The 15,168-nt window shown below is 38.4% G+C and overlaps 1 protein-coding gene across 1 annotated transcript in view; it reads right to left on the bottom strand.

The window, feature by feature from the left end:
• MLLT10 (MLLT10 histone lysine methyltransferase DOT1L cofactor) overlaps nucleotides 1-15,168 on the bottom strand; it is a 282,550-nt gene that overhangs the window by 221,412 nt on the left and 45,970 nt on the right. Inside the window, exon 4 of the mRNA XM_067030386.1 lies at nucleotides 5,620-5,674. Within this exon, the coding sequence (XP_066886487.1) occupies nucleotides 5,620-5,674 (55 nt within the window). The remainder of the gene's footprint in view (nucleotides 1-5,619; nucleotides 5,675-15,168) is intronic.

Genomic DNA, 15,168 nt, shown 5'->3' with positions numbered 1-15,168 from the left:
AGGATATAATAGAATCCAGGAATAAACCCATGCATATATAGCCAACGATTTTTAACAAGGATACCAAGATCATTCAATGGGGGAAAGAAAAGTCTATTCAACAAATGGTGCTGGGACATCTGGATACCCACAAGAAAGAAAAATGAAGTTGGACCCCTAACTCACACCATATACAAAAATTAACTCAAAATGCTCTTCACTGGTGGCACAGTGGTTAAGAATCTACCTGCCGGGCTTCCCTGGTGGTGCAGTGGTTGAGAGTCCGCCTGCCGATGCAGGGGACACGGGTTCGTGCCCCGGTCCGGGAGGATCCCACATGCCGCGGAGCGGCTGGGCCCGTGAGCCATGGCCGCTGGGCCTGCGCGTCCGGAGCCTGTGCTCCGAAGCGGGAGAGGCCACAACAGTGAGAGGTCCGCGTACCACAAAAAAAAAAAAAAAAAAAAAAAAAAAGAATCTACCTGCCAATGCAGGGGACACACGTTCGATCCCTGGTCCAAGAAGATCCTACATGTCATGGAGCAACTAAGCCCATGCACCACAACTGCTGAGCCTGCACTCTAGAGCCCATGCTCCACAACGAGAAGCCATTGCAATGAGAAAAGCCCGTGCACTGCAACGAAGAGTAGCCCATGCTCGCCACAACTAGAGAAAGCCCACACGCAGCAACAAAGACTCAATGCAGTCAAAAGAACAAAACAAAACAAAAACTCAAAATAGATCAACAGGGGAATTCTCTGGTGGTCCAGTGGTTAGGACTCCGTGCTTCCACTGCAGGGGGGCACAGGTTCGATCTCTCGTTGGGGAACTAGGATCCTGCATGCTGCGTAGCACAGCCAAAAGAAAAAAGAAAAAAAGACCCTATCTCTGAATGTTGTCACATTCTGAGCATCTGGGGATTAGGACTTTAACCATGAAGTGTGTCAACTTCCTTGTCTGTTAAAATAAAGGAAAAAAAAATTTTTTAATGGATCAACAACCTAAAAAGAGCTAAAAACATAAAACTCTAAGGAAGGAAATGGGTGTAAAATCTTTAAAACCTCAGGTAGTAATGGATTCTTAGGACACTAAAAGCATAAGCAACAAAAGAAAAATTAGATACATTGGACTTCATCAAATTTTAAACTATTGTGTATCAACGGACAATATAAAGAAAATGAAAAAACAACCCACAGAATGGGAGAAAATATTTGTAAATCATGTATCTCTGATAGGTGTCTAGAATCCAGAAGATATAAGGAACTCTTACAGCTCAACAAAAAAAAGACAAACAACCCAATTACAAAATGGACAAAGAATATGAACAGGGGGACTTCCCTGGCAGTCCAGTGGTTAAGACTCCACACTTCCACTGCAGGAGGGCACAGGTTCGATCCCTGGTCAGGGAATGCCCGGCACAGCAAAAAAAAAATTCAGAAAATATTAAGTGTTGGTGATAATGAGAAGGAAATGGATCCCTCATACACTGCTTGTGGGAATGTAAAAATGGTGCACCCACTATGAAAAAGTTTTGTGGTTCCTTGAAAAGTTAAATACAGAAGCATCACATGACCCATCAACGCCACTAGCAGTATATACCCCCCAAAATACCAATGTTCTAACATCTATACCAGTGTTCACAGCAGCACTATTCACAACAGCAAAGAGACAGAAACAACCCAAATGTCTTTCAACGAATAAAAGGATAGATAAAATGTGGCCTGTATATATACAATGGGATATCAGTCACCCATAAAGAGGAATGAAGTACTAATACAGACTGCAACGTTGCTGAACCTGAAAATGGATCTAGTCACTGATCAACAGCTGTTAACACACACACAAAACAAATATTATATGCCTCCTGAAGGAAATATACAACACTATCTATGAAATATTCTTGACTGTCCCCACAATAAACTGATTATGATCAAGTCTCTGAATATATCTAACTACTAATGTACATAAAATACATGGAACAAAGTGACATGTTAAAACACACACACACACACATACACGCACACACACACACACCATCTAAGATTAATCAACAAAGTCTTCTGTGTACAAACTCTACAGGACAAATGACCCAGATTTTTTCCATAAGTAAACTGACAAAGGGGGAAAGAAGACAAGGGAGATTACAGAGAGACCTAAGAGACATACCAAGCTACTGCAATGTATGCACCCTATTTGGATCCAGCTTATGGACCTTATGGGATCCTGATTCAACAACTATACAAGAAAACAGGAGACAATCAGGAAATTCTGAACAATGACTAGATATTTGATGGGTTTAAGAAATCATTGTCAATTATTTTAGGTGTGATAATATATTGTGCATTTTTAAAATATACACGTAAACTAGAAATGCTCACAGAATTCAAAATAATCAGAAGCCTGGGGTAGGGAAGGGTACAGAAGAAACAGCTGGCCATGACTTGGTCACTGTTAAAGCTAGGTACCAAGGTGGGGATTCTCTCTACTTGTATGTATGCTCGAAATTTTTCAATAATAAAAGTATTTTTTTTATATACCTGTAAAAATTTACCACTTTAGTATCTCTGATGTCCATTCCCTCATTTTTATCCCTCCTCCTACTTCTGTCTCAAACAGTTCCTCAGTATCTCTCCCTTGGACTTACTACAATAAAGCAGAGTCATATCTCTGTGGAGTGTAGATTCTAACATCAGAGTACAAAACCCAAAAAAGTATGTATAATCAAAACTATCCTTGAAAAACCCCTTAAAATCCCAATAGAGACAGTACATGACACTGTACATCATTTTGAATACAAAACCCTGCTTTACTCAAGTTCTTCTAACTGTGCTGTCAGATAGTATCTATCAATGATCCTCAACTCATTTTAAAACTTCCTCTTTAAGAATATAAGTAAGCCGACACCACCTCTTGCCTGGCCCCCTCACTAACAGTATACTTCATGTCTTTGTCAGCAATGGTTGGGAAAGCTTTACAATAAGTCACAAGGGATTTCCATACAGGTTTGCCTAGAGTTCAGTGAGTAAAATGGCAGACTGAATTACCTCCATAATTTATTTTTTTTCTATCTCCCCCCACCGACTAGGTCATATAGCTGGTTTTAAGTATGTTAAATGCACTTATGATCCAGCTCCGCCTTTCTTTTTTATAGTTGGTCTGGTCTCATACCCTTCCAACCATTTACCACAATGCTGTCAGAGTGATCTTTCTAAAACAGAAAACTCAAATGTTATTCCTCAGTTTCAGTGGCTCCCCATAATCAACAGGATCAAGTCCTTAGTATGAAAGGGTGGAGCGGGGAGAGAAGAAAGAGGGAGGGGGAAGGTGGGGAAGGCGGGAGGGAAGGCAAGCCAAGGCAAGGGGAGGGGAGGAAGGAAGGAAAAGGATGAGCAGCGGAAAGGGAAAAGAAAGAAAATCTTGCCTATACCATCAGCTCCACCTCTCAGAAGGCCTACTATTCAAACTTTACAATGCAAATCCCTGATATACCTGTGTCTTTTATCATTTACTTCTCCCTTTGCCTACAATAACCCACTTTTCACACACCAATCTATGTTAAAACACTTACCTTCAACAACTGAGAACTATGGAGTGATTGACATTGAAGAAAAGTAACAGTTAAATTGAAAAATTCCTAATTCTGATCACCAGAAAAACTAAAATTTGGAACATATTTTCTGGTATGAAAAGTGGGTAATAGATATTAAAGAACAGCATCATTGATATTATATACATCAGGTACATTGTGAGGTTTTGCTAACCAGTCTAGAAATACAATTGGCATTTCTATAATAAAATGCATTCCAGGCTCCAAAATAATTTTGGAACACAATTTAGTCAGAATTTTTTAAATACACATCAAATTTAGACTATAACAAAGATGGCATTGCAAATCAACAGGAAAAAAATGAACTGTTCAATAAATGGTGATGGGACAAATGGTAGCATTTTAGCATCTAGGAAAAAATTAAGTTGGAACCATACCTCACATTGCATTAGCTGGATACATAACTTTGAAGCAGGGAAAGCCTTAACTAATGGTTCAAAACACAGAAACCAAGAAAGACAAGATTAAGAAATTCAACTAAATAAAAATCAAAATTTTCTACATGAGAAAAAGCCACATGAGCAAGATCAACAACAGGGGCAAAACTAGTCCAACTCATCAAAAAAGCCTAATATATGAGGTACTCCTATGAAAGCTCCAACAAATCAAAAAGGAAAATATCAACAACCAAACAGAAAAAGAACAGATCACAGATGGGACAATACCAGTTGAACTGCTCTTAAAAACATGAAAAGATGCTCAGATTCACTCATAGTAAGAGAAATGCAAAATGCACGGTTTGGGACAGCAACTTTCATCTACTGGATTACGAAAGATGTGTGCTGCCGGGAACACAAATTGGTACCACCACTAAAGAGAATAATTTCGGAATATCTACCAAAATTAATTGTAAAATCTCTTTGACCCAACAGTTCCACTGCTGGGAACTGATAAAATCCTACAGATGTCTTTGCACAGAAGCAAAATGACATATATACAAGCATTACTCATAAAAGCAAAAGATTAGAAACAGGCAGCTGATTACATAACATATGATAATAAAGAAAGCTCTATACTGATAATAGATAAACTGTTCAGGGAAAAACTTAAGATGCAAGAGAGTATATATAATATTCATCCATTTGTATAAAATTGCAGAAAATTTTTGTTTCCTCATATTTATTTGTGTATCCAAAAAAGTAGTAACAGCAACTATGCTGGTGGCAGAAACTGTACTGAGAAACTGTGCAGATAATGGTGAACAGGAGTAGAAGCGAGGATTTTTAATATTTAAAATTTTGGATAATGTGACTTATAGTCTAAACATTAGATTTAAATATTTATATATATGTATATAGTGCTAGCCAAAAACATTGTATTTTCCCCTTTTATTTACTCATGCCATGAAACTATTCTATGCCAAAAGTACTTTAGAGCTGGCTTCCCAAAATGGAAGTATATACTAATAGTACTAGTTTTATCTCTACTATTTTGAGTTTCTTCATCAGTTACTTAATTTTCATAAAATGCCAGTTTAATAAATTGATGTCTACACGTTTAAGAATGGTACTGAGCTATAAAGAAACATGGACTTCTCTAATAAAGGTAACTAAAAATGGAAACGAAAATAAGAAATAAAAAAGGGGTCTTATGAAAGCACACCAAAATTTAAGAGAAGTCAGAATTTGTTTATATTCAAGCAACGAGGATCCACAGGGTGTTAAAATTAACATGCATCAGAAACATCATTTGTCTAGCAATACACAAAACAGGAGAAAAAGAATATAAAACAGATTTTTATCTCTAGCGAAGAAAAAAAAGTGTGGCTTATTTTCCCAACAGTAATATAAGAAACTGTATCCATTTTTTAAAAAAAACAAGATTTTAATTAGAAGTATGTGGATCATTCTGCACCAAAACAAAACTTAAGTTTGTCCAGAAAGTAGAAAAGTTGTTTCAATTATTAAAAATTCATAAATTACATCCAGTACTGTTAAAAATATTTGAGCAGCAAACACTTTGATATAATACGAATTACCAGATACATCTGCACTCCAGTGTTCAAGAAAATTTTTCTCAGAATTCTCTGCACTTACCGCCATTATCTGTTCTTTTTAAAGCTCCATCCTTATGAGGACACAGTTCACATCTCTATTAAAAGGGGAGGGGGGGGGAACAAAGAGATTTTTCAGATTACCGAAGAATAACATCTTCCCTGTAACTTCAAAACTATTAAAAATCTGGTAGTGACATTTGTACTAGTTGCCAATAAGAATGTATCAGAAAGACCCTCACAAAGTAATTCTCTTGACATTTGATCTTCCCCAGAGTACCAGACAACAACTTTTAAAAAGTAATTTTACTTAACATTTAAATTCCTGCCACATTTTTTTTCTAATGTTATATTAATAAAAATAAAAAGGTTCTCTCAACATAGGATTGGGGCACAGTTTTTAACCTTTGCCTCTACTCCTTTGCTTTCTGAGTAGAATCAACCAGTATTATTACATACTTAGTTGGATGTGGTTTCTCCTGAAATAAAGAGCCAAACTCAAATTCAGAATTTTGATTCAAGTAGGAAGGCGTGATCTTACATGTGCTGACCTACCTTTGGAAGGAAAGAACTGCTGTAATTATTCTAGTTACTCTTTTCGTTCACAGCACAATGATACTCAGAATTATCATGGATCCCTCTCTACCACTCCCACAATTTAAAACCAGAAATAAACACCAAGCCAGTATTTTCATTTCTTTTCACTACTGACAAGAGGACTGAAATAACTGTAAAAATAATAAAGAGTTTCAGTGGCACTGTCTTACTATGAAGACTACATTCCTGGAAATCATATGACTACTTATTATTTGTACCCTATCTTACTCTCCAAAGAGGTTTGAAGCATATAATATAGTAATATAAATGAGTTACAAAGAAAAATATGAGCAAGAAATTAAAATAAAATAGTGAATAAGCACGTAATAAGCTGGTAGGGAGGTTAAAGGACAAAAGTAGTAAAAATCATCTACATCCACAATAAGCAGTTAAGGGATACACAAAACAATTAGATGTAAACTATGATATAAAAAACAGTAATCATGGGCTTCCCTGGTGGTGCAGTGGATAAGAATCCACCTGCCAATGCAGGGAACACGGGTTTGAGCCCTGATCCGGGAAGATTCCACATGCTGCAGAGCAACTAAGCCCATGCGCCACAACTACTGACCCTGCACTCTAGAGCCCACGAGCCACAACTACTGAAGCCCGCATGCCTAGAGCCCATGCTCTGCAACAAGAGGAGCCACCGCAATGAGAAGCCTGCTCACTGCAACGAAGAGTAGCCCCCATTTGCCACAACTAGAGAGAAAGCGTGCGTGCAGCAATGAAGGCCCAATGCAGCCAACAATAAATTAATTAATTTTAAAAAAAAAAACAGTAACAGTAATCATGAGGGGAGGAGAATACAGATGCAAGGTTTTTTTTAATGCATTTGAAATTAAGAGATCAGCAACTTAAAACAATCTCGTATATACATATAGACTGCTATACCAAATCCTCATGGTAACTGCAGGCCAAAAATCTATGATAGATATACACATAAAGAAGAAAAAGAAATCCAACCGTAACCAAAAAGATAGTCATCAAATCACGAGAAGAAAACAAGAGAAAAAGAAGAATGGGGGAAAAAAGACCTACAAAAACAAATCCAAAACAACAAAATGGCAATAAGAAAATACATATTGATAATTACCTTAAATGTAAATGGACTAAATGCTCCAACCAAAAGACATAGGCTGGCTGCATGGATACAGAAACAAGACCCACATATATGCTGCCTACAACTGACTCACTTCAGATCTAGAGACACACACATACTCAAAGTGAGGGGGTAGAAAAGGTATTCCATGCAAATGGAAAAATTAAAAGAAAGCTGGAACAGCAATACTGGTATTAGACAAAACAGACTTTAAAATAAAGACTGTTATGAGAGACAAAGAACACTGCATAATGATCATGGGATCAGTCCCAAAAGAGGATATAACAGTTGTAAAAGTATACGTACCCAACATACATACACCTAAATATACAAGGCAAATACTAATGAACATAAAATGAGAAACTGACAGAAATACAATAATGGTAAGGGACTTTAACTCCCCACTTATATCAACGGCCAGATCATCCAGACAGAAAAACACTAAGTAAACACTGGCTTAAAATGACACATTAAAGCAGATGCACTTAATTGATATATAGAGAGACATATGTATATCTATATATATGAGCACTCCATCCGAAAGCAGCACAATACACATTCTTTTCAAGCGCACATACAACATTCTCCAGGATAGATCACGTACACACTAGGCCACGAAACAAGCCTCAGTAAATTTTAAGAAAACTGAAATCATATCAAGCATCTTTCACAACACTATGAGATTGGAAATCAACTACAAGAAAAAAACTATGAAAAACACAAACATGTGGAGGTTAAACAATATGCTACTAAACAACCAAATGGATCACTAGCAAAATCAAGAGAAAATCAAAAAATACCAAGAGACAAATGAAAACAAAAACATGATGATCCAGAGAGTTCCCTGGTGGCCTAGTGGTTAGGATTCCAGGCTTTCATTGTCATGGTCCAGGTTCAGTTCATGCACAAGGAACTGAGATCCCGCAAACCACATGATGTGGTCAAAAAAGAAAAAAAGAAAAAAAAAAAGGAAAAAAAAAAAAACACAGAATGATCCAAAATGTATGGGATGCAGCAAAAGCAGCTGCAAAAAAGGAAGTTTACAGCAATACAAGCTTGTACCTCAGGAAACAAAAAAATCTCAAATAAACAACCTAACTTTACATCTAAAGCAACTAGAGAAAGAATAACAAACGAAACCCAACATTAGTAGAAGGAAAGAGATCATAAGGATCAGAGCAAAAATAAATGAAATAGAAATGGACAAAACAATAGAAAAGATCAATAAAACTAAGCTGGTTCTTTGAAAAGATAAACAAAAGTGATAAACCTTTAGCCAAACTCATCAAGAAAAAAAGGGAGGACTTCTCTGGTGGTCCAGTGGTTAAGACCTCCACTGCAGGGGGCAGAGATTCAATCCCTGTTCAGGGAATTTCCACATGCAGTGGCGTGTAGCCAAAAAAAATTAAAAAGAAAAAAGGGAGAGGGCTCAAATCAATAAAATGAGAAATGAAAAAGAAGCTACAACTGACAGGACAGAAATACAAAGAATCATAAACTACTACTACTACTAGCAACTATACACAACTAAAATGGAAAACCTAGAGGAGATGGACAAATTCTTAGAAAGGTACAGTCTCCCAAGACTGAAGCAGGAAGAAGTAGAAAATACGAACAGACCAAATACTGAAATTGAATCAGTAACTTAAAAACTCCCAACAGGGAATTCCCTGGCAGTCCAGTGGTTAGGACTCTGCACTTTCACTGCTGAGGGCCCAGGTTCCATCCCTGGTCAGGGAACTAAGATCCTGCAAGCTATGCGGTGCAGCCAAAACAAAAAAGTTAAAATATATAAAAAATAAAAGCTCCCAACAAACAAAAGTCTAGGACCAGATGGCTTCACAGGTGAATTCTACCAAACATTCAAATATTTAAAGAAGAGTTAACACCTATCCTTCTTAAACTATTCCAAAAAACAGCAGAGGAAGGAACACTTCCAAAGTCATTCTATGACGCCACCATCACCCTGATACCAAAACCAGACAAAGATACCACAAAAAAACAACTGCAGGCCATTATCACTGATGAATATAGATACAAAAATCCTCAACAAAATAGTAGCAAACCATATCCAACAATACATTAAAAGAATTATACACTATGATCAAGTGGGATTTATGCAAAGGATGCAAGGGTTTTTCAATATCCACAAATTAATCAATGTGTTATATAACACATTAACAAACTGAAGAATAAAAATCATACGATCATCTCAATATATGGAGAAAAAGCTTTAGATAAAGTTCAACATCCATTTATGCTCCCCAGAAAGTGAGCAGAGAGGAAACCTACCTCAACATAATAAAGGCCATATATGAAAAACCCACTGCTAACATAATACTCAATGATGAAAAGCTGAAAGCATTTCCTCTAAGATCAGGAATAAAATAAGCATGCCCAATTTCACTATTCAACATTGTTTTCTAAGTTCTAACCACAGCAATCAAAGGAAAAAAAAAAAGAAAGAAAAGGAATGCAAATTAGAAAAGAAGAAGTAAAAATGTCACTGTTTGAAGATGGCATGATACTCCACATAGAAAATCCTGAAGATGTTACCAGAAAACTACTAGAGCTCATCAATGAAATTCAGTAAACTTGCAGGGAACAAAACTAATACACAGGACTTCCCTGGTAGCATAGTGGTTAAGAATCCACTTGCCAATGCAGGGGACAAGGGTTCGCTTCCTGGTCCGGGAAGATCCCACATGCCACGGAGCAACTAAGCCCATGTGCCACAACTACTAAGCCCGTATGCCACAACTACTGAGCCTGCACCCTAGAGCCCGTGAGCCACAACTACTGAGCTCGCATGCCACAACTACTGAAGCCTACGCACCTAGAGCCTGTGCTTTGCAACAAGAGAAGCCACCACAGTGAGAAGCCTGCTCACCACAACAAAGAGTAGCCCCCACTAGCCGTAACTAGAGAAAGCCCATGCACAGCAATAAAGACCCAATGCAGCCAAAAAAACCTAATATACAGAAATCTGTTACATTTCTATATACTAACAACAAACTTTCAAAAAGAGAAATTAAGGAAACAATCCCATTTACCACTGCATCAAAAAGAATAAAATACCTAGGAGGTAAAAGACCTGTACTCAGAAAACTACAAGACACTGATGAAAGAAACTGAAGATGACACAATCAGATGGAAAGATGTTCTTGGATTGGAAGAATTAATATTGTTAAAATGACCATACTACCCAAGGCAATCTACAGGCTCAATGAAATCCCTACCAAATGAGTAATAGCATTTTTCACAGAACTAGAACAGATGATTTTTTAAATTTCTATGGAAACATAAAAGACCCCGAATAGACAAAACAATCGTGAGAAAAAAGAACAGAGCTGGAGGAATCCCACTCCCTGACTTCAGACTGTACTACAAAATAACAAAACAGTATGGTACTGGCAAAAAAAAAAAACAACAGACACATAGGCCAATGGAACAGAATAGAGAGCCCAGAAATAAACCCACATACCTATAGTCAATCTATGACAAAGGAGGCAAGAATGCACAATGGAGAAAAGACAGTCTCTTCAACAAAAGGTGTTGGTAACACGGGACAGCTACATATAAAAGAATAATATTAGAACATTCTCTAATACCGTATACAAAAATAAACTCAAAATGGATTAAAGACCTAAATTTAAGGTAAGATACTACAAAATTCCTAGAGTAAAACAGGCAGAACATTCTTTGACATAAATCACACCAATTTTTTTTAATCTGTGTCCTAAAACAAAGGAAACAAAAGCAAAAATAAACAAATAAGACCTAATTAAACTTAAAAGCTTTTGCACATCAAAGGAAACCATAGACAAAACAAAAGACAACCTGCTGAATGGGAGAAATATTTGCAAATGATGTGACTGATAAGGGGTTAATACCCAACATATATAAACAGCTCATGCAACATCAAAAAACCACCCAATTGAAAAACGGGCAGAAGGGGACTTCCCTGGTGGCACAGTGGATAGGAATCTGCCTGCCAATGCAGGGGACACGGGTTCAAGCCCTGGTCCCAGAAGATCCCACATGCCGCGGAGCAACTAAGCCCGTGCACCACAACTACTGAGCCTGCGCTCCAGAGCCTGTGAACCACAACTACTGAAGCCCATGTGCCTACAGCCTCTGCTCTGCAACAGGAGAAGCCACCACAATGAGAAGCCAACACACTGCAATGAAGAGTCGCTCCTGCTCGCCACAACTAGAAAAATCTTGCGCACAGCAACAAAGACCCAATGCAGCCAAAAATAAATGAATTAATTAATTTTTTTTAAAAAAGGGGACAGAAGAACTGAACAGACATTTTTCCAAAGAGGAAATGCAGATGGCCAACAGGCACATGAAAAGATGCTCAATATCGCTAATTATTAGAGAAATGCAAATCAAAACTACAGTGAGGTATCATCTCACACTGGTCAGAATGGCCATTATTAAAAAGTCTACAAATAGGAGTTCCCTGGTGGTCCAGTGGTTAAGAATCCACCTTCCAATGCAGAGGAAGCAGGTTCGATCCCTGGTCAAGGAACTAGGATCCCACATGCCATGGGGCAACCAAGCCCATGCACCACAACTACTGAGGCTGCGCACTCTGGAGCTTACACACCACAACTAGAAAGAAGCCTGCACGCCACAACTACAGAGAAGCCCGCACACCGCAACAAAGATCTTGCGTGCCACAACTAAGTCCCGATGCAGCCAAATAAATAAATTTTTTAAATTAATTAATTTATTTATTTATGGCTGTGTTGGGTCTTCGTTTTTGTGTGAGGGCTTTCTCTAGTTGTGGCAAGCTGGGGTCACGCTTCATCACGGTGCATGGGCCTCTCAGTATCGCGGCCTCTCTTGTTGCAGAGCACAGGCTCCAGGCGCGCAGGCTCAGTAATTGTGGCTCACGGGCCCAGTTGCTCCACAGCATGTGGGATCTTCCCAGACCAGGGCTGGAACCCATGTCCCCTGCATTGGCAGGCAGATTCTCAACTACTGTGCCACCAGGGAAGCCCCAAATAAATAAATTTTTAAAAAATATTTTTTAAAGCAATGAAAGCATTCTGTGAGAATCAATGCACTATATGAAATTTACAATAAAGACAATAGTATCATTCATTATAAAAAAAGAAAAAAGAAAAATACTGATTCAATTACTTCACCTCTAGAGAGCCAAAGGAAATATGATAGAAATGGCAATTATTAAGTAGTATGTGTCATCTTTATATCACTTACACACTTTAATTTCAAGACATGAAAAGATATGTGTACAGAAATATTTTATATCACTGTTTATGACTACAAAATTTTTATTATAAGTCCAACTGTATAACAATGAGGGAACTAATGCTATATTCACAAGGATTTTAAATGAGTTATAAAATGCAGAGAAGAAAATTCTAAAAGAAAACTACATGCCAGTAAGTAAAATACTATTACTATGTCTTTATCTTTAGTCTTTTACTAAAGGTAAAAATGGATATATAGAAGACCTGAGAGAAAGAAATAATTACAGAAAAAGAAGGTTAAGTTATAATTAGAGGCTATACCCTAAGCTCAGGAAAAAAGAATCAGGTTCTGTACAACAGAGATTCCAGACCCTAAACTAATCCAACTTGAAAAGTTTCACAGGGCAGGCTGCAGCTATACACGTTACTATTAAAATTCCACAGATGCATTCTTATTTAATAAGTGAGAGGTACTGTTAAAATGCACAAGTAAATCCTGTAAGAGGATACACAGATTATAAGGAGACCAAAAAAAAAAAAAAAAAAACCACACATTAAAGATCTTACAATTTTTTTTCTATTTTATACATAGTAGTTTGTATCTCTTAATCCCCTGCCTTGCCCCTCCCCTGCTCCTTCCTTCCCCACTGGTAAACACCTGCTTGTTCTTGCTATCTGTGAGTCTGTTTTGCTTGTTTCTATATTATTTTACTATTTATTTATTTATTTGGCTGCGTCGGTCTTAGTTGCCAGACGCAGGATCTTCATTGAGCCATGAGGGATCTTTAGTTGTGACATGTGACTTCTAATTCCCTGACTAGGGATTGAACCAGGCCCCGTGCATTGCGAGTGCAGAGTCTTAGCCACTGGACTACCAGGGAGTCCCCCTCTGTTTTGTTATATACATTCATTTGTTTTATTTTTTGGATTCGAAGATCTCACATTTTAACAAAGGAGGGGAAAAACGTTTTAATTGAAACAGTCCAAACAAGTTATATAAGGTGGTTCCTTTTTTTTTTTTTTTTTTTTTGCGGTACATGGGCCTCTCACTGTTGTGGCCTCTCCCGGCTGCAGAGCACAGGATCCAGACGCGCAGGCCCAGCGGCCATGGCCCACAGGCCCAGCCTCTCCGCGGTACGTGGGATCCTCCCAGACCGGGGCACGAACCCGTGTCCCCTGCATCGGCAGGCGGACTCTCAACCACTGCGCCACCAAGGAAGCCCTGGTTCCTTCTTTTTTACATCATGTAGTATAGTAAGAAAGCACGCAACTGTTTTCCATCTTTATAAAGCAGGCATCAATTTCCAAATACTTTTTCTACTTTACATTAGATTCTTTTCCAAAGTATAAAACTCAGTATACTTCACTAAATCAAGTTCACCCAAAATAATGACCTTTAGGAGGCTGTGGCTATTAACAAGCCATTCAGCTATACTGGTTTACTCAGACTTTGAACACCATTGTATTACAGAAAGCAGCAAGATAATAATTATTAAAAAAAAAAAAAAAAAAAAGTATAGGGTTTCCCTGGTGGTGCAGTGGTTTGAGGGTCCGCCTGCCAACGCAGGGGACGTGGGTTCATGCCCCGGTTCGGGAGGATCCCACATGCCGCAGAGCGGCTGGGCCCATGAGCCATGGCCGCTGAGCCTGCGCGTCCAGAGCCTGTGCTCCGCAATGGGAGAGGCCACAATGGTGAGAGGCCCACGTACAGCAAAAAAAAAAAAGTATAGGCTAAAAAGAATAAATTCAAGCTTTAAGTTTGATATTCCTTGTGTTATATAAAAGATGTAATTGTGGCATAAAAAAGTATGTGCAAGATAAAACATTTACCATCATTATTTCTTCTTTTAGGCAAAAGATAAAAATACATATTAATTAACCAATTTTTTGTGTGTTTTAGAAAGACTCATGACTACCAGAGTATAAATAAGCACCCAGAGCACCCAGGCTGGGGTCTCCAAACAGCATTTTCCAAAGGAACCAGAACTACTGAAAGAAGTGAATGATTCCAGGTCTAGGTCAAGTATGCCCTGAATACCTTGTTCTATCAAATAGCAAGGAAGCTATACAAGACTGCTTTAGTCATGTCAAAAGGACCTATGGTCCAACCTAAAGAGGCTCCTGCTGGCCAAAGATGAAATCACTTAATGCTAACAGAGATAAAAACTACCAAATATTTTAAAATCCATCACAAAATGATTTTCTACTTCAAAATTTGCTGAGTGGACTGCCCTGGTGGCACAGTGGTTAAGAATCCGCCTGCCAATGCAGGGGACACGGGTTTGAGCGCCCTGGGCTGGGAAGATCCCACATGCCGCGGAGCAACGGGGCCAGTGTGCCACAACTACTGAGCCTGCGCTCTAGAGCCCATGAGCCACAACTACCGAGCCCGCATGCCACAGCTACTGAAGCCCACGCGCCTAGAGCCCGTGCTCTGCAACAAGAGAAGCCACCAAGATGAGAAGCCTAAGTACCACAATGAAGAGCAGCCCCTTCTCGCCACAACTAGTGAAAGCCCATGTGCATCAATGGAGACCCAACGCAGCAATCAATCAATAAATAAATTAAAACAAAAAGAAAAGAAAAGAACTAAATAGGGAATTCCCTGGTGGTCCAGTATTAAAGAATCCGCCTTCCGATGCAGCGGATGCGGGTTCAATCCCTGGTC

Source organism: Kogia breviceps, chromosome 3 (assembly GCF_026419965.1).
Source record: "Kogia breviceps isolate mKogBre1 chromosome 3, mKogBre1 haplotype 1, whole genome shotgun sequence".
Lineage (NCBI taxonomy): Eukaryota > Metazoa > Chordata > Mammalia > Artiodactyla > Physeteridae > Kogia > Kogia breviceps.
The sequence above is the reverse complement of the archived record's forward strand: the minus strand, read 5'-3'. Positions and strand labels throughout refer to the sequence as shown.